General features: G+C 45.1%; 1 protein-coding gene across 8 annotated transcripts in view; it reads right to left on the reverse strand.

Moving 5' to 3' along the window:
• Arhgef7 (Rho guanine nucleotide exchange factor 7) overlaps positions 1-25323 on the reverse strand; it is a 128230-nt gene that overhangs the window by 26136 nt on the left and 76771 nt on the right. For all 8 annotated transcript variants that reach the window (XR_009227824.1, XR_009227825.1, XR_009227826.1 and 5 more), the window contains 7 exons: positions 22716-22804; positions 16158-16252; positions 15828-15923; positions 7888-8010; positions 2932-3070; positions 1966-2025; positions 631-777 (listed from right to left, as the gene is read on the reverse strand). Coding sequence is in view for 5 of the 8 variants with exons in the window: in XM_058582719.1 (XP_058438702.1) it covers positions 631-777; positions 1966-2025; positions 2932-3070; positions 7888-8010; positions 15828-15923; positions 16158-16252; positions 22716-22804 (749 nt within the window). In the remaining 3 variants the exon portion in view is untranslated. The remainder of the gene's footprint in view (positions 1-630; positions 778-1965; positions 2026-2931; positions 3071-7887; positions 8011-15827; positions 15924-16157; positions 16253-22715; positions 22805-25323) is intronic.

Genomic DNA, 25323 nt, shown 5'->3' on the forward strand with positions numbered 1-25323 from the left:
AGGATCTTGTCTGCAGGTAAATTTAAAAAGTCAGGTTAAGAAGGGATCAACAGTGCACACCAAATTCAGTTATCTAACCATCACAAGTTTCATGTTTGACAATGGGCATCAGCACGTGTTGCTTATATTTGCAAAGGTAGAATCAAACCATAAGAGACACCTGCTTAGTGACCCAAGAACCTGTAAGTCACCCACCTGCTTCACTTGCACTAAGTGGACACAGCACAAGTATCTGGTTTGATTTCTCACTTAACAAACTCTTAAGAAAATGGTTTTTACTCCCCTAAGTGAACACCAATTAGAACACATTAAGAGAAAAATGTAAGGGCCTAAGCCATCCACAACCACAGATTCCTGAGAGGGAAGCCCCTGGCTGGGCCAGTGCACAGGACCCCAGGGCAGCTGTTTGCACACCCTGGAAACCTGTAGTCCTGCTTCCAGTTCACAGGTCTGGATAAGTGGATCCTGCAGATCTAAACTGGTCAATAGCCCTCTATTATGCCATAAGCCTCTCTTGTTTCTGTTGATATAGAAAGTAGAGCACAATTACAATCTGTTCTGGCTTGACATCTCTTCAAAATGCTCTATCATGTGGGTAGAGGCCACAGTGGTGCCCATGCACTTCAGTACCTCACTTCCTGCACACTGGATCATGACCTGGGACATGTAAATGACATTGCCCAGGGTCTTGATGTCATCTCCCTCCCAGCTTCGGATGGCTTCCGTCAGGATCTGCAACTCAAGCTCTTTCCTTTTTCGTACGTCTTGACACTGGGCCTGCAAGACACAGAACGGCACTGTTCAAAGAGACAGAAGCCTCCAGAATCTTAAGGTTTGGCTATATTACTTCTTGAAACAATTATCGTTTTGTGTCTGACTTCTTTATTTTTTAGTTGTAGATAGACACAATATCTTTATTTATTTTTATGTGGTGCTGAGGATCGAACTCAGTGCCTCACATGTGGAAGGCAAGTGCTCTACCAATAAGCTATGGTCCCATCCCCTGTATCTTACTTCTTAAGAAAGACAAATCTATGGAACAATTTGCTTTACTGTCTGGAATAACAAGTTTTAAAAGTATATAATCAAAAGAAGCAAAGCACACAACTCCTCTGAGTACCAAATACTATTAGGAAAATGGCAGATTTTTGCCACTTTTAGGAAGTAGAAATACAGAGTGGGGGGCTGCAGCTATAGCCCAGTGGTAGAGCACTTGCGTAGAATGTGGGAGGCACTGGGTTCAATCCTCAGCACCACATAAAAATAAATAAAGGCACTGTGCCCATCTACAAAACATATATATATATATATATATATATATATATATATATATATATATATATGCAGTGGACAAGACAAATATTTTTCTTCTGGCTTTATTAGTGTCTGCCAACAAAGAAGACTAATAAGAGGAAAAAGGGTGAGAACAATTTGCACTATATATAAAGGACAACTTAAAACACAGCAGGAACAACATGACAAGAGAAGAGACAGAACCCCAGCACTACACTCCCCAGAACACCACTAAAGAGCCTGTGCATGGAGGTTTGGAAATGCAGCATTAATTATGCTATGCCTCTTCAAAAGGGAGAAATCATCACTTCATCTTTCTGGTGCCCACAATATTCTAATGCAAGAGTATTTCCTAGCCATGGAATGCTGTCTTAGTTCTTAGTTTGTCACAAGCAATGTCTTTGCATCTGACCTTTTCAGCTGCCGATTCTACATTCATTTGCCATCACATGTCTGTGGAAGAAACCATGGTGTGCTTGCCCCCTTATTTCAAGGGTCATTCCACATATATTTTGTGGGTACATTATAATTGTATATAATGGTAGATTCACTGTTAACATATTCGTACATGCAAACGTCACAGAAATATAATCTGGCCAATATCATTCCCTAGTGGTCTCTTTTCCCTCCCTCCCTTCTTGCTCCCAGGTCCCATTCGTCCACTATACTCACCGCAAGGGTTTTGAAGGCAGTCATGGATCTCTGAATGTCTTGTCTATCAGGATGATAATCCTTTAGATAAAGAAACATGCTATTAGCTTTCACAAAAGCTTTTCTTAAAAGGCCTCTCTCTGTAGCTTGGCCTAAAACCTTTCCAAATCTTTGTCCTCGGCAAGCACTTTTCTTCTTAGCATCACAGTGGCAATCCTATTCTTTAAGGGCATCATGGAGTCAGTGGGTTCAGGGGAATAGCCTGAGCAATGGTCAGCAAACACCTTCTGTAAATGCAGCTTTGCTGAACTCGACCACCTCTATTTGCAGGGCATCTCTGATTCTCAGCTGCAGAGTGGCCAAGCCATGCTCAGCAACTGAAGGGGAGGCCTGAGCAGGCCTGATGAACCATCCGGCTACAGACAGGTTGCCTGCCCAAGCCCAGAGAATACCTGAAACCTGAATTTGTCAGGTCTGCAACCTGTTAATCAAAATACCATTTGGAAATGAGTTCACATTTTCTAGTGTTTTTTTTTTAAATTATATATATATATATATATATATATATATATATATATATATATATATATATATATATTTTAGTTGTAAATGGTCACAATACCTTTACTTATTTATTTTATATGGTGCTGAGGATCGAACCCAGTGCCTATCACATGCTAGGCAAGGGCTCCACCACTGAGCTACAAACCCAGCCCCCATTTTCTAGCTTTTGGAAACTGTCCTATCAGCAGTGGTCGATGAGAGAGCAAGAAGGCAAAGCAGCAAATGCTTTCTTACAGAACAAGAATAAGGAGAAAAACTTCATATTTAACAAAGTCATTTTGAAAATCCACTAAGTTACAGATTCTAAACTCTGTGTTGGTCCTGGCTTCTAAAGTGAATCACTAATGATACTGTCCCTGATAGCAGTCTGACCCATGTCATCCCTCCTTGCTCAAGGACTCAGGGTTGGCAGGGAGGCAGCACCTCCATGTGTCTCTCCAGCTCCTTGAGCAGCGTGGGGTATTTGTCCAGGCGCATGAACGGTTTGCTGAGGCCAGTGGTCAGCACCAGGATCCCAGGGCTGCTGGCACCTTTTGTCTCCATGAACTCCCCCAGGTCCTCGCTGGCAACAGGGGCATGGTGGAAAAGAGAAGATGCTTGGGGTTAGGGCCAAAGACAATATGGCAAGGCTTCTGTTAGTGAGGGCCAGTGTTTATGAACGTTGTAGTTTTTACAAACAAACCTGTGCTGTTTATCTCAAGAAACCAAAGGGAACTCCAAAAAGGTTCCTCTCCCACAGAATACATGCAATTCCATTCGCAAAAGGGTCCCCCAGTATGTCACAACATGCAGACCTGTCCAAATGGAAGTTCACGCTCTTAGAGCTGCAATGGATTCCAAGCATCTCAGAGTCAAGATAGCAAGAATTGCCATCAAGCTGCTCAAGGGAAAGACACTCCTGAACCAGGTGAGCTACGCAAGGGCCACCTGCACCTCAAGCGGCCCAGTGCCATGCACCAAATGCCTTTTCATTGCCTTCTGCAGAGGTGCACCTCCCACCTGCGGGCGTGCACCGCAGCTCCACAAAAAAGACCAGGTCCTTGGGCTCTGAAGCAGAAGCAGCACATCACGCTGTCACCACATTTCACCCTCAGCATAGAGGGAGATGGAAAAACCAAGGACATGCCCATAAATTAGAAACCTAAAAGAAGTCTAAAACACCTTCCTATTCTTCTGCCACCGTCCCTTTACTACATTCACCTAACATTTTCTGTGACTAGTTCTCCCAAGCCATTCATGTCTACAGCCACTGTCCCTGCTCCAAGTTCAACAGGAATCAATGAGCAGGCACTGTGGGGACTGTTGGCACCAACACCTATGACTGCTGACACAGAACAGGTGACCTATAAGGTGCCTGCTAGGGCTCAAGGAGGCTATCCCTCACTGTGTATGCATCATCCAGACATCAGGAGCCCCACAGCTGTAGGTGAGAAAGGGAGGCAAGAGTTAAAGGAGACCAGGATGACATATCCCCTCCCTGTCATCGTACCAAGTCCCTAGAGGCTGGGGTGTTACCCCAGCCACCATGTCATGTTCCAGGAGACCAGGGTAACCTCCCACCCAGTCATGCCCAGTCCCAGGAGACAAAGGTAGTACCCACACCTCAGATACCATGTCACATCCTGGGAGACCAGGGTGATGCACAGAACTCCTACACATATACATAAATCACACATTTGACACCAAAATCAAAGCAAACCATAAAAAAGGGAAACTTTACATAATCCCAGTTATAACAAATTAACAGGCATAATGCACATTCCCTCAATTCTATATATAGAAGAGGCTTGGTAATTATTTTACTCCTGTAAGAAAGAGTCTGTCATGATGATACCATTTTAAAAAAATTATCAGCAGAGAAACTATTCAACTACTTCTAGGAGTGTGTGACAAAATTATTCAACTACTTCTAGGAGTATGTGACAAAAAACCTTTTCACAGGCAGCATCTCAACCTCTTTGTGTCTGGTTTTGTGCTCTCTAGACACCATCTTCTCAGGGAAACTGCAGGGCTGGATTAACTGAAAGTTCAGTGAAGTATGCGGGCCCCACTGGACAGCACCACACTGTGCATCCAGAGGCATGCTGCTGCAGAAGCCAGGGCAGCAAGCAAGGCCCTGGGTACACAGCCACAATGCCATGGTAACCAGAGGCCCTCTGCCACCCTGGTGTCAACCTTCCACACTGAGGGCACTGCTGCCAGCAGACCCTCAGGACCAGGGCAAGAATGGAAGCCCAGACACCCAGGAGCACATGCTTTTGCTGGCGTGGTGCACTGCCGAGGCTGTTGCTGCTAGCTGAGCCAGACCCCCACCACTGGTGCTCACCCTTGCAGCCCCCAGAGTCTTACTGAAAAAAGCTGGTCTCCTGAAATCACTCATTCTGCCATTCCCGAAAGCAGGAGTAAAGTGGGAGAAATTTCTATTTTACCAACATTTCTCTAAAATGAACACACACTTAAAGATCAGTCTTTATGATATTAAAACCGTAATTCAATTCCTTTAAACATAATCTATACTGGGTCTTTTCCATCAAGATAGGAAGCAAAAGTCAAATTTCGTATAGTCATGGCAGAAAAATAAACAAAACTGAACAAGTTATGCTCATCACCTCCCTCAAAACTCCCCTGAAACTAAAAACATGAAGTGAAATTTTAACAAGCAAAAGTAGCTTCTTGTAATATCCACACAACGTTCTTATGATTCCAGAACATGTGTACACATCCCCCAAAGGAAAGAAAACAGTATAAGCCTTCATGGATCACGCTCCGTTCTATAGGGTTTTTAGTACTATAACAAAGTAGGTGGTTACAGCTATGGGATAAAACAACAGCTCTTTCAGCACCATTCCTACTGCTGCCAGCAGCCACAGTCTCCCTCCTCTGCACCTACTGGAATGACACCATGGCAACAAGGGAACAAGGTAAAAAGAACTATGTGGCCAAGCAAAGAGGAGCAAACAGCTGAGGGGAAAGCCTTTTGTTTTACAGACCCATTTATGAAGATAAGCATCTGCAGTCCCATGGTAATGGGAAGGCATTGGAGCTCTGCAGAACTGGAAACAGCATGCGTTTGCCAGAAAAACAACCCAAAGACTGGGAGCTGTGGGTGCAACTGTCTGCAGGGGCGGGTGGGGGGTGGAAGCAGGTTCCCACACGTGCTGCAACCCGTGCACAGGTAAGACTGTCAGCTTCTATGCACTACACTCACACCAGTCCTCAAAACCTAGGCTCAAGCCTAAGACCAGATGGGAAACCCCGCGGTGTGGTAGCTCACAGGCACTCACACTGAAGGACAGACGGAAGAGCTGCCCATTCAGACTCTGAGCATAACAACAGGAGTGCTGAAAGCAGCTGTCAGGCGTGAGCACTCACCACCTCAACGGACGCAAGTGCACTTTGGAGCAGGGCATAATCTATGGCAGACAAAGGGGGAACTTTCTGGGCTCAGGGGAGGCAGGAAGGAACATGGGCACTGTGCACTGCTGTGGCTGCCAGCACCTGCTGGCTCTGAGGGACTCTCCTCTCTGGCTTAGCCCCTGGGAGCCACCTGCTGCAGGGCTGCCGTCCAGCACGCGACCCTAGACTCCCACTCCATGCTCGGCATGCCAGCCACATGCAGCAGGTCAGGAGGCTCTTGCTCACAACCTTATCTGTACTCCTTCCTCTAAGTACATTCTGAAAAATGCTGTGTTCGCCTTTCAGACACAACAGAGTCACTGAGGTAACAGCACACAAGAGGGTAGACACAGCACTCCCGTGAGCACTTCTCCGGAAAGGGTTACACTTCAAGATACCCCAAGTCTCAGCTGCTCCACACACCCTTGTTTCTACAGGAAAAACCCTTACAAGTCTTTGCCAGGACGGTGCACCCGCCCCTTTCTAAGCTCTCAACCTTCTCTACAGGAGAGCCTCTCTCCAAAGAAGAGGCCGGGGGATACACAGAAAAGATCTTAGAATTTTCTGTAACAAATCCACTTGCTTTTTGTGGACCTCTTCCCATCACTGCATCAATAACTTCTGAAGCATTTTCATTCATACAAACCTAATACTTGCTTTTCACTTTTATGGAAATTTCATTTAATTTGTAATTTCCTGAAGTTGATGGTACAGCACGTATTTGAATACACACTTTGCACATTTAGGACAGTGCGTGGCTAACATGGCCTCTGCCCACGGCAAGGATGGGTCTCTCAGCTCTCCCTTTCCCACAGCTGCTGAGCATTCGAGCCCCTCGCCCCCTTCCTCACACTGTCAAAGGCTGCTGCTTCACTTCAGGACAACACCAATGGGAATCTGAACAACTAATCCTTTTGCATTGAGCACAGGTGTCCCAGATCACTTTACTTCTTTTAGCGGACAACAAAACAATGTGCCTTTATCACGTTCGCTCCAATCTGACCAGTCTGTACATACAGACCATCTCAAAGCTGACTACAGCCCTGGGAGCAGGATTTCCAGTAAAGGGAGCTAAAGTCCAGAGACACAGGCCCTGGGCCTGCAGGCAGCAGCAGGCGGTTCCCACGGGACTCTCCAGACACTGCAGCCTCCACAGCAAGCCGAGCAGACAAGCAAGGCCAACACATCAAAGCTGCTTGCTGTGTTTTAAAAGGAAATGTTAAGAATAAGCCGAGGTTAAATTTGGAAATTAGAAGCACAATGGCATTTCTCTTGATGCTACTGAATTTTTCTTTTCCAATTACAGTTTTGAAAAACTTCTGAATTGCCAATTTTGAAAGAAACCATGAAATCACCTCTAAAACATTAATAAAAATACTGTGCTTCTCTGAGAAATAGAAACCAAATCTCTGCCCTCCGGTCAACCACATGGTCATCCAGCACAAAGCCATCACTAGCGCTCAGCAGTCACTGGAGCCGGGTTGCTCCTCAGTCATTGGGACAGCTACCCGGCTTCCTCTACCCAGTAACAGGAAACAGACATGCCTCATCCTTTTGAGAAAATTTACATGTTCTGTTTTACATGTTTTAATGTTGCTACAGTCTGAAAGGCTCAAGGTAAAGGTCTCTAATGCACTGCTCTATCTGCGCAATCAAGTCCTCGTTTGAAATGGGACTCTCCTCATACAGCCTCCATCCTTCAGCTTTGCAACCCAGGAGCACTCAGAGTCCCTCAGCCTTGACTTGGCTGATGGACAAAGCCCCAGTGCTTCCCAGCTCCTCCAACCCACCACCCAAATGGGTTAGGCTGAAGGGTGACTTCAAAAAGACCCTCTTCTTTTACAAACACCAAGTACCATTTTAAAGTTTCTCGAGCACTCATTTTGAGAAGCAATTAAAATGAAATCACCCTGCGCATCACAGTCTATCTGGGAGCACAGAGCTGCTGGTCTTCCTTTTGCTCTGACATCTCAGTGAACAGACCTGTGCTCTGTAAGGACGCTCACAGCAGATGGGTGGTTGGCACAGTAGGCAAGGTACAGGGTCCTCATTTGTGGCATCAGGTTCAGAAAGCAGCCACCAACTCTCTGCTGGGCCTCGGGTGACCTGGAGACACAGAAGGAGACAGCGTCAGTGCTACAGACAGGAAAGGGGTTGAGTGACAGGTGACCCATGGGTTTAGGCAGGATCACAAATCCCAGACCCATCTGTTCCTACCTCCAACTGAGCAAGCAGGAGGGTCTGCCACAAAAAAAAAAAAAACTCCACTCTCAGGCTCCCTCCTACAGCTCTAGACTGTCAGGCTGGCACACCAGACAAAGCCCAAGTTCTTCAGGCAGTGGGAAAATTTGGTATCACAAAGCCTTTAATTTTGCATAAAAAGAGGAGAGTTACCAAATGTGGTTATCTGTTTGTAAAGTTTCCTAGGAAGCACCATGAAGGCTGGCACAAGAAAAAGCCCAAAAGGCACCTTTCACTTCAGGCTGCAGAGACTGAAGACAGATACACCTGTTAGTGCCCCTCCTTCCCAATCAAGGCCACGCATAGTGACAGCTCATGGCTAAAGGCAGAAACTTGCTAGAACCTGCTGTGGAAGCAGAGACGCAGTGAGCAGTGCAATGCTGAGCAGACCCAACAAGCTGAACCCCACCTGTCTATCCAGACCTTAGGGTGCTTCTGCAAGCAGGACACCACATGCCCTCCCTGCACCCTAAACAGTCTCTGCCCACCAGCACAATGACAAGAAGGATCATATCCTGCTCTCTGAGGACTCCAGCCAGAAAAAGTGACCCAAAGATATCAATGCTAGGGACTCCTCAACACCATGAGAATCAGCTAGGCTGGACCAGTGTCAGTCCCTCCCCCTGTGTTCTTAGCATGTGTGCCTTAGTTACAAGGGGCACTTAGCATGCATGCCTTAACCATAAGAAGACATGCAACAACCAACAAGAGATTTTGGGAAAATAAAAAAAAGAGAGAGAAAAAAAAATGAGAATAATAAAAACAAAAAAGAAGTGACAGTTACTCTCCAGAGAGCAGAAAAGTCTTTGAAAGATGTCTAATTAATTCAGAAATAAAAATAACAAAAAAAAGATACTGCAACCATGAAAAAAAGGAAAGGATTCTATTAAGAACATTCAAAACAAAAATTAAAAAGCAATCTAGCAATAAAATATTGACAGGAGAATTGAAAAAGTCAGCAGGAAATTGGAAAGTGAAATTCTAAAAATCTTCCAGATTAGTAGGAAAGGCAAAGAAAATTAGAAGACCAGAGTAAGCCTTGACACATCAGGATAAAAGTTCCAGACATGGAAACAAAGACAGGTAAGCACAAATGAATCAAGAAATCTTCAAAACAGCAGAAAAGTTAAAAGACACATGCTGCATGCCAACTGGAGAAAATCATGGAATCAGGGAGAACAGAGTCAGACGGAAAGTGCCCCAAGTGTTGCATGGTGGGTGAAAACAGACCCAAGAGAAACACAAACACCCCAAATCAGGACCCTAGAAACACAGCTACTAAAAGCTCCAAGAGAGAAACACAGGTTCTCACAAAGATTGGAGTCAGAGTTGTTGGAGGTTCCCACCATCAGAGCCCCAAAACCAGTGCCAACAACAGTAACAGTGGGTACAATCCTGGGTCCACAATCCAGTGTCATCTATTAAGCAGGAGGCTGGGCTGACCACCCATCTAGAGGATGCACACCACTAAAACCAGGAATCAGGAAAACAGAGTAAAACAGTAGGGGCTGTGTGTGTGCCCCAGGATGAGGTCCAGCCTACTTGGGCAGGGAATGCAACTTCTGTTCCACTACCCCCTCAGTAAACGCTGTCTCAGTCCATACCTGCTGCCATAACAAAAGGCCTTGGAAATGTGTGATTTTATAAATAAGGACCCACCTCTCAAAATGTCAAGGTGTTGGCAGATCCGGTGTGTGGGAAGGGCCTCTATGTCTACTTCTAAGGTGGTGCCTCATGGCTGCATCCTCACACAGCCCAAGAGGGAATGGCTCTTGAGCCCCTCCTTTATGAGGGTGACAATGCCATCCATGAGGCTCTACCCTCAGGACCTAATCCCCTCCAAAAGGCCCCACCTCCTAAGATCATCTGGTGGAGGATTAAGTCTCAACAGATGAGACTGGGGGACACATCTAGACCACAGCACACTGAGCTTTTTAACTATGCTGCTACCTTGCAGCCAGGACCCAGAACAGCGTCTGCTAGCCTCTGACCCCTTCAAGTCTCTAGACAAGTCTCCTCTGGTTTCCACACCCCAGCAGTGGTCCTCTACCCAAGGCTGCAAAGTACCAACTGGAGAAAGTCATGTAATCAGGGAGAACAGAGTCAGGAGTATTAGGAAAAGTCTTTCCTTCAAAGCACAAAGCACTCAAAATCACATTGCCTTTGTTTTCTCCATTGTTCCATAACCTTCACTCATCCCTGTTGTTTACAGGCTCAAAGGCTGTTCCTGACCTACTTAAGCCTGCCCTAGGATGGCTGTGGGAAAGACAGGGAAGTAGCACTGCAAGCCCCCAGCACCTCTCTCCTGGCTCCCGCCACTAGCCTTCCCTTCTACTTCAGGAAGTATGTGGTTTCAAAACACACGGCAGAAAAGAGATACTGGTGTTGGACACTGATCGCTGCTTGCTGCTTCTCGCAGAAAAGAGATATTGGTGTTGGACACTGATCACTGCTTGCTGCTTCTCGCAGAAAAGAGATACTGGTGTTGGACACTGATCACTGCTTGCTGCTTCTCAAGTGGAAACAATTCACAGATGTAAATACGAAGTTGACAAAAAGCAGAAAACAAAAAGACCTGGGGAGCGTTAAACAGCTGTCCATGTAAAAAGCACCTCTCAGCCAGTGCCTGACTGAGAGGAAGTGCCTTCAGTACGCTGTGCCTTAATGGTTCTGCTCTAGAAGAGACAGGTGTCCACTGTGAGTATTTCAAATTCTCATCTTTTTCTTCTCATGGAGTTCTCTTTTAATTGTGTATATGAGCAAACAGGTCCCTACCCAGAGCAGCAAAAGAAAGCTCCCAGGAGCACAGGAAGTGCCTTCGGGAAGTAGCAAGTTCAGTACCATCTGCAATAGCAACGCCATGCCTTTAGGGGAGGCTGAGATGAACAGATCCACACACAGAGGGAGGTCTGCCCTCCAGCTTCCTCCAATGTGCTTCTTTGCCTTCCAATTCACTAGCCAAAGAGGGCTACATGAAATCAACTGAAATTAAATAAAAGGAGAACTCCAGCTTCCCGGCTGTAGCAGCCAGCAGCCACTACACCAGGAAACACCTGCAGGGAACATGCATCCTAGCTCACCAGACCACATTTCCAAACCCTGAGTGGGCCACACATTTAGAATGGGTTTTACGTTTTGATATAGTCACCCTTAACTGAAGTCAAAGTGTTTCCAAGTGTGAGCCACTCAAAGGGGTTCTGACAGCCTCTCAGGACTTGCCACAGCTCCTTCTGCCTGCAGGGCAGAATTGCCACAGCAAAGTAGCTTCAATTACTCATTCAGCCCCATTACCCAGCACTGGGGAGAACAAAGCAGAGTAAGAGTAGTCTCTTGCCTTAGAAAACGAGCGCCATCTTTCTGGAAAATACAAAACAAGTGCACCAGTGAACTGGACAGGAGACAGGGCACGAGGAACGGGTATAGCCTACAGAGGAAAAGTGTCCACTGGGAGCATGCGGGCAGAGTCAGGGGCTCCACACCCAACAGAGGCACACGCACAAGGACAAACCAGGGCCACCTGCCCTAAAGATCCACACACACAGACACATGTGTTTTGAGAACAGTAGGTCCTGCCATCTGGCAGGTGAAAGGCATACTCAGACAGGTGAAACACCAAGAAAAGGGTGGCTTCCAGGATGAGAGAGGACCCCAAGAGGCTTAGCCAAGTGGACTGAAGACTACTGCATAAAGACGGGGCACCAAGGGGCTGAGCATATAGCTCAGTTGGTAGAGTGCTTGCTTTGCATGCACAAGGCCCTGGGTTCGATCCCCAGCACCACCAAAAAAAAAAAAGAGAGAGAGAGAGAGAGAGAGAGAGATGGGGTGCCAAAGTTATAAGAACAATGGCCAGAGATGTGGCACAGGGACAATATTAGAGACAGATAATCTCACGTGGGTTAAATTACTACAATTGTGTACACATTGCCCAGTACAGGCATATACTGTTAGGATTTCATCTCCCACCTGGTTCAATGCCACAGCTCTGGATCCACTCAAAGAAGACTACACCCGGGGCTGGGGTTGTGGCTCAGTGGTGGAGCACTCACCTAGCACATGAGAGGCCCTGGGTTTGATCCTCAGCACCACATAAAAATAAATAAAATAAAGGTATTGTTTCCAACTACAACTAAAAAATAAATATTAAAAAAAAGAAGACCACACCCAAAGTCTAGATCAATTGATTTCATGTCTCAAATTTGTCAACTGATGAAAATCAAAGAGTAAGTATCAGGCATAAAGGAACAATAACCAGTGACTTTTTGTCTTCTGCTACACTGAATCTAAACTAGAGTTCTGTTACCTCTTAGGTATGAACTAGCTCTTAAGAATACAGAACCAGCACTGGATTACTAGACAGCTTCATAATGACTTACTCATCTGGTAAGGGACTCATGGGACAACCAACCAGCTCATAGATGTGAGCACAGAATGTGACTTGAGAACTGAAACAGAGAATCTTCTTCTGGTTCTCTCTCGTGCTTCTCAGGGTGTGAGAGCAGGTAGGTGGAGCACAGCTCGTGGGTAGCTACATAGAAAAGCACCCTGTTAGCTCCTCCCACCTGTAGCCTCCAGTCAAGCCAATGCCATAGTAAAAAGCACGTGTGTGTGTCACCACACAGCCAGAAGACCATGGCAGCCACACACAATGTCTACCCCCATGCCGTACAGCATAGAGTCAGCAGGAGGTTAAAGAGGATGTCCATAGAGGCTTTCTCAGGTATTTTGCTGGGACCTGGCCATTTTTTAAAAAAATGGTATGTTTTCATAGCTTTAATTTTCAAAAAAAATGGCCAGGTCCTAGCAAAATACCTGAGAAACCAGAGAACTTCTATTTCTGCTCCTACAATACCTACTCCTATTGGTCCTGCTCATCAGAGAGAGGAAAGGACTCAGTTTACTAACTGTTCATTGCAGATGAGGCTGAGATCAACAGGAAGATGAAACGAGGATCTGAGTAGACCTCAGTTGTGTCCCTGTTCTCAGTGAACCCAGCACAGTCCGTCCATGTCACACAGACACCTTCAGAGATGAGACTTCACAAGCAGTTTCATATATATATATACATACACATACACAGAGAGAGAGAGACAGACAGACAGACAGAGAGCGCGCCACAGTTAAGTCGGGCCACCAAATGCTGCAGCCTGGCTGGGCACAAAATAACCGAGCCGCCACAAAGTCTTGTAGGTTCAAACAGCAACTCTTTATTCCCGAACTCTCACCAGCACTCCACACACACTTCCCGGGAACACACTCCCTCCACCAGGCCCCGGGAGAACTCAAAGGGAACTCCAAAGTAGTTGCGCCCAAGGCAGCAGGATCTACCCTAATCCCCGGAGCCGCCCTATTCCTGGAGCAGGGTCACCTTTCAACCATTCCCTCTGGCAAAATGCCAGGCGTCATTCCAACTTAACTGTAGCTCTCTCTCTCTCTCTATATATATATATATATATAAATATAAATATATATATATATATATATATATATTTTAATTGTTGCTAGACCTTTATTTATTTATAGGTGGTGCTGGGGATGGAACCCAGTGTCTCGTGCATGCCAGACAAGTGTACTACCGCTAAGCCCGAGCCCCAGCCCCAGTATCCTAGTCTTACTCACAGTGGGGCCACAAGTGCCAACACCATAATGGTCACAGGCCTGGCAATCTCTTGGCAAGTCTGCTCTTGCTGGCCCCAAAACCAAAATGAAAGAATATAATCCCATTTGTCCCAATTGTGGCCCCCAGGACCAGCATCACAATGGCCTCATTTTTGATACTTCTTTGAAGGATGTGTCTCCCTGATGTCCTTCATTAATAGTGGCATTATGTAAACTGTTTCTAGATGGCCAGAGCTTATTCTCTCTTCTGGTAGGACCATTCACAAGCCTCTAAAACTTCATGATGAAACAGTGTCCCATACATGACAATGTGACACAAAGCAGAAGAGAGGAAGTTATGAGACACTGTAATCACGCAGGGTTGTGAGAAGCCAGCTGTGGCCCTGAAGGTCACCAGAACAGGGTGAGGGCAGGAGAGCAGAAAATGAGAGAATGGGGGGCAAGGGAGAGAGCAGGGTTGCCAGCAAACCCTGCACCCCCACTGACTGCCAGCCTATATGTTGGCATCTATACTTAACAAAAAGCTAGAGAGCTGGTATGTCTTCACAGCTTTAAGTATTAGAAGAGCATTGCAATCAATACCAAAATAAACACAAGTAAAGCATGGAATGACAGCAAGAACATTCCACAAAGAGAACAACCTGGAGATTCTGCTTTCAGCAGAACTTAACCTGCTTTACACAATAATACACAAGCAAGTCCCCCACTTAAAAATGGGTTTTACTGAAAAGCCTTGCTTTAGAGGCTCTGCCCTAAAGTCCCACAATCCTCCAGAACTCATTTTAAAGCCACAGCTACATACCCCTGACTAGTGAGAATGGTATCAAAAGAAAAGCTCTTTAAATCACAGTCTAATGTGCCTCCAATAAAGCAAGTGTAAAGAACTCTCCATCACCTAAAGTGATATTTTAAAGGAAAACTGCATTCCCAACACTATACTCAGAGAGCATATGCTGCTTCAGCTCTCCCTACAAATTGCCCACCGAAATGAGGCTGAGCACGTTCCCACTGTGAGCAGACAGCCTGGGCTCTAGGCCTGGCTGGGCCTGCGGCTTTCCTCTGAGCAGCAAGAAGAGTCCACTCCAGGTCAGTAGAGGGCAGGGGTGAGCAGCAGATGGGTAGAGCCCACTGGCAACAATGTTGCTAACTACAAGATTCAAAACCATACTTCAAGACTCATAGTAGGAGGGGCTTCTCAGAATCAGTTCATCCTTCACATTAAGCAAAGGGGAGACCACTTGGGCTCCAAATCAGAGTCCACCATTCCCATGGCCCGGGGCCAATCACCCTGCCCCTTGGGTATACAGACCTTCCTACCTTTACAAAGCTCCCCATGGGGTCTTCTACAGGGTCACATAAATTAATACGTAGAGAGCAAAGTCAGTGCCTGGGACACATTAAGAAGATGTTCATAAATGGTGGGCCTACATAAAAAGTTCACCTTAGGGGGCTATTTGCCACTTACAAAAATGAAATAAACTCTAAAAAAACACCTGACAGCAGGTTGTACACATATGGTACTTTACATCCACCAGCTTCTTAAAGGAACAAGTCACAATTACAAGACCGTACTGGAAAACGCCTGCCTTCTCGATCCCCCTCTGCAGCTCATGGTGGCGTATGTGGAGCCGAGCCACCTGTGGCCTCCTGGCCAACCCCCATCCCAGTTCCTCTGCAGCCTCTTCCTCGTAACCCTCCCTCCCCTTAAAAAAAAAAAAAAAAAAAAAAATCAACCTTGTCAAGACTTTCCCCTTTCAAGATCTCTACTAAGAAAAAAAAAAAAAAAAACAACCTTGTCAAGACTTTCCCCTTTCAAGATCTCTATTAAGGAAAAAAAAAAAAAAAAAAATCAACCTTGTCAAGACTTTCCCCTTTCTTTCAAGATCTCTACTATAAAAACTAGATCATCTAAAATACGCTATAACTATAAAGGTAGATCTACCCAAAGGATATAAAACAAGCAGTTTGCATCTTCAGAAATGTGAATTCTAAAATGATGTTAAACTTGATCCATTTGGTTCCAATAATACCAATCTGAATTTTGTAAACTTCAGCATCTTACTTACTTGGTGCATTCTTCTAAAGACTGTACAAGCATTTGCTGGAAAGAACATATCTCCTCTAGATTTCCCATTAAATATGAAGTATTTGCTGAACTTAACCTAGAGCAAAGAAAAATAACAGTAAAAATTAGTCAACAGTTTGGCTTGCATTCCCCCAATTCCCAGCCCAGGTCCTGTTGCAGTCTTAACCTAGCAGATACACTGCTGTGTCTGAGGCAGGCTCCTCTGCTGAGTTCCACTCCATCATTTCAACCTCTACTTCCCAAAAATAAGAGTTTAAGAGAAGAGCCTAAGGTAAGGACCAACAGTGCATGCAACTGTCATCTAACTTACTTCTCACTGGTCTGCAATGGCCGTAGGTAAGTTGAAAGCACGGTTTGAAGTTCTTTAGAATATTCATTTTCTGTTTCTAAAATATTCTGTAGCACCTACAATAAATGATGAATAAGCATTATTTGACACTAAGATTTGTAAACTTTAGGACATTCATAACCATTGTTCAATTTACATATGGCTTCTAGGTAATACTAATGTGCTGGATGTAATTATTCCTTGGATTAACTTCTATCCCCATGTCATAAATTATTACTAAGGTCACCCATCAGATTTCATCTTCCTGTCAACCACACTTGGCACAGATATGCATAGAATGAACTTGAATGAATTCCATCATCAAATAAGCAGGGCCACATCTATTTAGATGAAAAGGATGGTCCTCAGAGGAATGCACAGATGACCGTCCACACACAGGGCTATGCAGGAGAAGCTATTACATCCCCATCTACACTAAGTCCACAAGCAGGCACAACTTATCTATGGTGACAGAAATCAAAATGGGGTGGAAGATGGGTGGGGAAGGGAAAAGGGACACGGGATAAATTTCTGGATGATTTGTTCTGTATTTTGATTTGGGTAGTGGTTACACAGATAAATGCATTTGTCAAAGCTGCACCTTTAAAATCTATGCATTTTAATATACAGGGTAAGCATAATTCAAAAACCAAAGAGCTCCATACTCTAAAACTTTGTTAGCACAGACATGATGTTTGAAAAGTTTCAGATCTTGAAAAGTTTTAAATTTTTGGAACATTTTAGGTTTCAATAAATAATGCTAGTAAAATCTATGCAAATATCTAAAATACAAAATCTCCAAACTCAAACAGTTCATGTCTCAAGCCTTTTGGTAAGAGACACTTATAAGTGAAAAGTATCCCAACTAAATGGAAGACACTTAGATCTGAAAAACTGAAATCAACTCCTGCGAACTAAAGACTTTGATTAGAGAATGTGGTAAAGTCTTGTATCATCCTACATACCACATCTACTAAAAATTAAAGGTCTGCCCAAGTAAACAATCTTTAAATAGCTACTACTTTGTTTAAAGACAGCATACTAAAGTAACTTTAAATAATAGCACAACTTAAAAGGTCTATGCTATTTAACCTTAAATAATAATAAATTTATTTAACCTTAAATAATAAACTAACCTTAAAATTAAATGTGTGTGTGTGTAGCAAATTCAGCCAAATTTAGTTAATCCCTAAAACCTGGCAGATGAAGTGCAAAAGAGTTGAAGCAGAGCAACGGTCCCCAACAGCCATCACCCACAGCAAAGGTGCCCCCCTGGGAACTCCAGGAGGCAGCAGGGTGACCCACAGCCCAGGGAATGCCACTGATCATGGGATTCTGATAGACTGGGTTCTCCAAGCAGTGACACTCCGTACATGCCTAGCACCAAGCATATGGTATCTGTGATCCTTGCAAAAACACATTTCCTTCTAAGAAGCTAACTTGTCCTACCCACATAAGACAGCTGGTGAGCAGCAGAGCCAAAAAGTGACCTGGCATCCTTCTGCCACTGCCTGCGATACAGGGCCGCTCCGGGCACCTGAGGGAAGGAGGATAGGAGTCAGAGTCCCTTCCCTGACTGAACCTTTTTATCCCTCTCTACTAGAAAGTCAGTATTGTTTTAACCAGAAAATCATAGTACATGCATTTTCTCCTTGTGCTATGTGCCTCTCAAAACCAACAGACCTTTCCAAATCCATCACACAAATGAGAGCGTACAGGAGTAATTGAGATACTGAGCACTTGGTTATCTTCTGATAACCTAATGTAGGTTGAGACATTAAGTCAGAAGAGTTAAATTCAAACCTCAGTCTTAACACACATGACCTGGGTCATTCTTCTGTCTACTGCTGCTCCTGAGACTGCGATGAGAGCACGGTCCCCACAAGAAAATGCAGACCTCAGTGAACAACGTACACACCAAGCCAGCCAACAGGGCAACGTCTGAGGCTGCCAGACTGCCCATCAAAACACTGTTCTGGTGCCTGTGAGGACAGCTGGTGGGGGTGGAGTCAAAGGGGAATGAGACTCAGAACCTGATCAGAGACTATCGGAAAAGTGAGTCAAGCACAATCGTCCTTAAACAGAAATGAAAACAAAATCTGTTACGCATTATGAGAAGTCCTTTTTCAACTTAAAAGCAGAGGTCAGAAGGATGAGGCAGCTTCCTAGTTACAAACACTGGAGACCACTTGGCCACACTACTCAGTGCATGCTTGAAAACACAAAATTGTTTTCAGTCAGAAAAATTCTCCTACGCAATATAAAGAGAACATCCACTAAAAAATTCCCCTAGTAGAGATAGGAGTAAAATAAAATGACACTTCCTCAATCACAGCACTGAAGCACAGCACACAGGGACAAAAGCTGCTCAGGAAAAGGCACCAAAATGACTGCAAAGACACTCACCCAAAAGCTGGATTCTCTAAGACAGTTACAGGGGCACGGGCCCTGAGTGGTCAGGCACAGAGAATCGTACAGTCCCGCAGGTGCCAGAGAGCAGTGGCCTCAGCAGACACCCACATCCCCACACTGTCAACCTCAAAGCAAATCAGAGTGCAAAGGACTGGCTCCTGTGCCTCATAGACACACAGAAACTCACCTTATCAGCAATGCCACTGAAGCAGCGAATGAGCTACAACTATGACCACAAGTCTCAGTAGTGTTGCATGTTCTATGTGTCATTAACAGTTCTTAAAAATAAATTAATGATTTACATATAAGAAACAACATTAGGCAATTGTTTTAGGTTCCATACAGATAAAACATTACCATCATCTTAAACTAAAGCCAAATGCCCATAAAATAATCTTAATTATAAACACACAAAAAATTAAAATCGTACAACTATTCCAAACCCTGTTCTGCTCTACTCAACCAGCCCCTGCCTGCAGCCATCACAAAGAATGAAAAAAGTCACTTAAGTGACACCTTTCAGTCCAGTCTATTTAAATTCTCAAAAGGTTACAATGAGGAAGGCAGGGAGCTCACTGGCTCCATAATCTATGGGTTCCAAGGAAACACAGAGTAACCCCCATTACTGATATAAGGTAGTTTGCTAACCTCTATTTGTCCTTAAAAACAACTCCATACTTAATACCTGTTACTAATATGGAGTCTCAAAAAGATGTGGAGGGAGCACGAGAGCATCTCTGCTTTTTTAGTGTACCCTTTAGAAGAACTGTGTTATATGATATTTGTAAGCTTGGGAGTTCACAGGGTCTTGGGGTAGACTTCTTCCAAGTATTAAAGGTTTATCAAACAACAGCTACTACAAAAGCCTGTGGGTCCACCATGATGCACAACGCCACAGCAGGCAGCGCACACCAACACTGCAGGGCGGGGAGTTGGGTCAGCCTGTTTCTTCTATAAAAAAGGATTTAAAGGATTTATACTTAACCAAGAGCATCTGTCACTGACTTAAGGTAGGAAGAAATCTTACCAACCCACCCGGACACCTCCTAACTCAAGCTGGGAACCCTGCTCAGAGCCTCTTCCTGAGGGACCCGTCTAAGAGGGGGTTCTCTGTTTCACAAGACAGCCTTTTCCTCCACCAAGCATTTCTTCATTCACCAAGAGTATTCAGCTGATTCTATCAGGCCCCCATCAGGTCCCCACCACCACCAGAAACTGCAATGCATGCCATCTCAGTCTACATAAAACAAGGCAGTTTCATGAGAACTAAAAGAGCCAAGTCTGCCAGGGAAGACTGCAAGCACCCAGTTCCCACAGAAAACGTGGTGAGATACACAAGGGAGCTACTTCCCAGGAAAGCCACAGAGAATCAAGCTGCATGCCTGTAGAACTCCTGGACATGGCGGATAATTAGCCTCAGCAGGACTGAGAAGAAAAGCCAAGTAGAAAGTAAAACATGAAGCTGAACCAGGACCTAGAACTAGTGATGGTGGGTTAAACCAAAGACATCCTATTACTAGAGTCTCAGTTTTCCTGCTGGCTTGTCATCCAAAGGCTACCAGCAACCTCCCAGACCCCAAGAGAAACAGACAGGCAGAACACTCCTCTGGGGCACAGGAGAAGGTGAGGAGGCAAGCAGTGGTCTTTGTCAGAGAAATGCATCTGCTCTATGTACCTGTAGATTAAACTAGTGGGTCATAGCCTATGCTTCGCATGTGCAGCATTCCAAAGGCAAAAGCCACTCTGCCTTTCCATGACATCAGACATGAGTGCACAGCTGCTAAATAAAACACGACATCACTAGGCACAGGACACAGACCTGTCTTCCCAGGTCAGCAGACAAAATAAGAAACTCGTTCATCAGGCTGGGGTTGTGGCTCGGTGGTAGAGCGTTCACCTAGCATATGTGAGGCCCCAGGTTTGATCCTCAGCACCACATAAAGATAAATAAATAAAGGTATCGTGACCACTTACAACGAAAAAATATTAAAAAGAGAAACAAACAAATTCGTTCGTCAATAAGGACATGCTCATGGCCAACAGGAGGTGACATATGCCTGTCCCACTCTCCAGGATGGGGCATTCAGGTCCTTCTGGGATCACCAAGGGGAAGCTGCCTATCATCACACTGGGGTGCAGTAATGAGCTTTCACTATCAGAACCATCAAGTTCAGGCAATTACAGGAGCAGATCACCCCGGCAACAGGTCTCACCTCACCGATCATCCTAAGAAGAAACTGGGATACCTTCCCACAAATGGAATGTAATCCCAACTAATATATGTCCCCAGAGCTTCTAAGTGCTCTTCCTAGCACATGCAAACTCTGGGGGTCGGGCACTTTGCTGGGTACTCAAGGCCAATCACTGATCCTCCTCATGCTACAAGGCTAGGGCCAGCATAACCAGCCACCTCATTTCACAAACCACTATCTGCTCAGGCAGTGGGAGGCTACCCCCAGGCCACTCCAATGCTAAGTGGCAAAGACAACAGACCCAAGACCTGAACTCCTTACCCTGTATCATACTATGGGGCACAAGCTAAAAGCAAAAGGCAGGGAAGCCCATACACTTTCAGGTCACAAATTTTTTTTTTTTTGGATATCTGGGATTGAACTCAGGGGCACTCGACCACTGAGCCACCTCCCCAGCCCTATGCTGTATTTTATTTACAAACAGGATCTCACTGAGTTTCTTAGCTCCTAGCTTTTGCTGAGGCTGGCTCTGAACTCTCGATCCTCCTGTCTCAGCCTCCAGAGCCACTGGGAGCAAATGTTTTGAGAAGAGTCTAACATTCTTAAAACTGGCAGCACTCGGATATCAGGGTCAAATTCATGAGATGGAGATTGGTAGAAAGAAGGAAAATGAGATGTAGAGGCTGAGACTCAAAGAACAATCTTGTAGGGGGAGAAAGACCTGACTCACAAAAAAAGAAAAAAGAGAAAGTCTACTGATTAGCAAAGGGACATGATGTACAGAGAGGCCTTCTAGCCAGAAGAGGTGAAGAACTGACTTTATAAAGAGGAGGAGCCCTAAGAAAGAGGCGGAAGGTGAGAGGAAACAGTGCATCCAGCACTAGAACAGCACCTGGGCCCATGCCTTTGACAGTGCTTGGGCATCATGAGCACCACAGAATTATCTGTTGAACACAGTAAATTTTCCCCACAGCCAACTTGCTGTATAATAAGATATGGCAGCAGCCAGGGATGAATGCTGAGGAGAGCACCGAGTGTGCAGGACCCAGTACAGGACTGGTGGAGTCAATGCAGCAGAATCCACTCAAGTCCAAATGTGACCATTCACCATTTCTTAATTCAGGGATAGAAAACAATCATGATAAAAGGGATGCTGCAAAGACACTAATCAGCTGCTACCATACCATAAAAATACAAAGCCCTCATGAGTCCGTGTGTGTGTGTTGGGGGGGGGGGAGGTTAAACAAAATAAATGCACATTTTCCATAGAATTCAAAATACATGTATGTTTAGAAAGTTTACTTTGCTGCTATCATCCCAGCAATTTAATAGTTTTATCGAATAAAAACCCTACTCCTAGCATATGCAGTTGTTTGGGGACAAAGGGGGACTATGTGATACAGGTGAACACAATAGACATATTATCGTTATCATATTATTTCAAAATACAGCAAATTTCTAGATCCAGAAACACTTGTCTTTAACATGCATGAAGTCTAGACACACCTCTAATTCCATACCATTTGAAACACAGACAGCGGGGCCCTAGAGAAAAGCTACATAGAAAATACAAAATAAACTAGAAACTACATTGATCTTTAAAGTACTTATATGCCAATCCAAATTCAAATAGAATGCAACTTAGTGCATAAAACAATTTTAAATCATATTCTACACCTTCTAAAATCTCATTTGTGAAAATCTACTTGACGCTATGGGGAAATGATGCTACGCTTTATGACAAGAGCAGGGTACAATTCCAAAACACAATGAAGCACACCCACACTAAAAGGGGACACTCTGCAGCACCACTGGTGGTTCTGTCTATGTGCCAACAGGGAAAGCTTTCTATTTCCTTCCATGTAGCCCACATTCCTGAGTTTCATAAATATTTAAGGAGCAGTAGTTATTTGTAAAAATGTCCTCCATAACTTACCACGTTGTAATAGCTCTTGTTGATGGCAGTTGTGTCAAACCCTTTGGGGGGGCTCTTCAAAGTTCCTGATTTGGGAGACACAGGTTTCTCTGGAATAAAAACACAAAGCAGTGTTACAGGCCAACACCAAAGATGGTAAAACATGCTGGCCCAGCCCCTCCTGCACCCACGACTGCTCTCCCAGCAGCCTCAGCTCAAAGAACCAGCCAGAGAAGATGATGAGGGAAGGGTCTAGCACACAGACCAGGCTCCCTCTGGCTGGGTGTGTGGAGGTCATGGCCCAGTTCTTCAGCTGTGGATTGGAAATGACTGAGCAATTATGCTCCACAAGTGTCAGCCAAAAACAAGAGGTGAGCTTCGCACACACCTTCACAGCATCCTAAATACAAAACATCACACAAAAAAGAAAATGCTGGCAGGTACAGACAAACATCAGAACATCGAGACCCCGGTTCTAGACCAACTCTCGGGACTCCGAGTGGGCAGAACGCACAAGGCTTCCCAACCAGCAGAGAGACAAGAGGAAGGAAAGAAGAGAGGCAAACCCAGGGAAGCAGCACCACGCTGCAGCTCAGCGTCGGACGCACCGACTGCGGCTGGGACGTGTGAGAGCTCGGCACACATCCAAGACCCCAGGCAGAGTAGGAGTGGAGGAATCTCTGCTCCTCGGAAGCAGTGTGTGCCTGTGTCTGTGATGGTTCCATAGGCAGTGGGCATGCAGGTCGGTGTGTGGTGTCCACCAGGGGTTCTCCGCAGCCTGCCCATCCATATTGACCCATGGCTTGCCTTCAGGTGTGCTTGGCACCCTGATTATTACTGGCTATGTGGGGAGGGGCCAGTGGTACAAGTCTAACTGGCTCTGTGATCCATCTATCACTGGCCCCTGGGGCTACAGGATAAGGCATCGCATTGGGACAGCGGCCTCTTCCATATTCTCTACCAAGAAATTCTTCCGAATATTTCCTAGGGGACTTACATCACAGTCCCCCTCATGCCTCACCTCCCCTGAAAGAATCCTGCTGTGTGAATCCTGATACTGGGCAGGGACACATCCGGTCCCTGTGGTGTGTGAGGTGATGGCACCTGTCCACAATTCTAGTGGCCCTCCACTCTTCCTTTGCCCACAATCTCACAGGCACAGGGCTCTAGGCAGCACCTGCCAAACTCAACACTCCCAAGCTGCAAGCCCTAAAGTCAACTGCTTGTGCAGCATCTCTAATGTCTTCCAGACACAAAGACAAGCCCTAAGTGCCCAAGAACTCACAACCCTTAACCTTGGGCGTGCTTCCCCCAGAGGTGCTTGCTACCTTTCTGAGCACCTTGCTGTCAAGAACAAAACTGAAGATGTCCTTCCCAGGTGAAAGAACTCTCTCAAACCATGGATGGAAAACCACCTGCTTCTAAATGCAAGTAATACACAAGGAAAACGACCTGCTCTATACACACCCTCCTCCTAAACTCAGCTCTTCCTATGCTAAAAAGGTAACTATTAGAGAAGACTGACACTTTTACATGAGAACAATGTTTAGAGAAGACTGACACTTTTACATGAGAACAATGTTTTTTTCCATCTTCGAAGTCTGCAATTTGGGAGCAAAACACAAAGGGATAATGAAGGTGAAATGGCTGAAGGCTGACTCAAAGCCACGTTGACCCTAAACCACACAAGAAGAGCACATGTATTAGTACTTGTGCCTGCGTGGTTAACTGCACGAGCATAATCTTGAATCTGCTTTATCTTAAAATAATGAATTTGATATTTTATTTTATTTAAACTTAAGACATACCTCATTCTCAACACAATAGTTAATTGGACTCAATTTCCTATGAAAACATTAAGGAAAAAGATTTTCAATTAAAAAGGTTCAGGCTACTCATTTTATACAAAAATATAGGAAAGGTGCAAAGAGGAAACAGAGACAAATCAGAGTAATCCCACACAAACTGTCTTTTCTCCCTCTGGGGCTGCTACATGGACAGCACTGAGGCAGGCAGGTCTCCTGATCACATTCCCGAATATGCCCTGCAGTCAGTTCTCAACAGAGGGCTCCAAAGGCCACAACCCCTCCAATGAGAGTCCACAGCAGTCCTACAGGAAGCAGACTACACAAACAGGTGAGGTAGATCCCCTCCAAGGACAGCCAGCAGGCCGCCCCTTCCTCCTGACACAGCAGTCACTCATCTGCATGCTCATGCCAAGTGTCTGGGATCCAGGAATGTCAACCCAGGAGGGGACATATGTCAAAAGAACAGGGCAGGCAACAGGCAACCTTAGGGGCCTTTGGCAGCTTCTACCAAAAATGGAGGACAAAAATGTAATACGGGTGAAGTTATGGTCATTCATAATAGAAAAAAATGCATATAGCCAGGAAATCGGTCCCCAAACACTCAACCTCCTTAGTTCCCTGCAAAAACAACATGTTTAGCCCACCTTATAGCTAAAAGTTATTTAAACTCGCTATTATTGAGGTGTGGGGAAATAAAGAGGACAGAATTCAGTGCCACTTTCCCAGGGCTGCCTGATATGGCAGGTCTTCTCTTTCCTGCAATAAACTCAAAAAACTTACGCTGAAAACAAGAGAATTCAAACACAGATGTGTGAAAGAAA

The sequence above is a fragment of the Marmota monax genome, unplaced genomic scaffold (genome assembly GCF_021218885.2).
Source record: "Marmota monax isolate L192 unplaced genomic scaffold, Marmota_monax_Labrador192_F-V1.1 WCK01_AAM20220418_F8-fsc00026, whole genome shotgun sequence".
NCBI classification, from domain to species: domain Eukaryota; kingdom Metazoa; phylum Chordata; class Mammalia; order Rodentia; family Sciuridae; genus Marmota; species Marmota monax.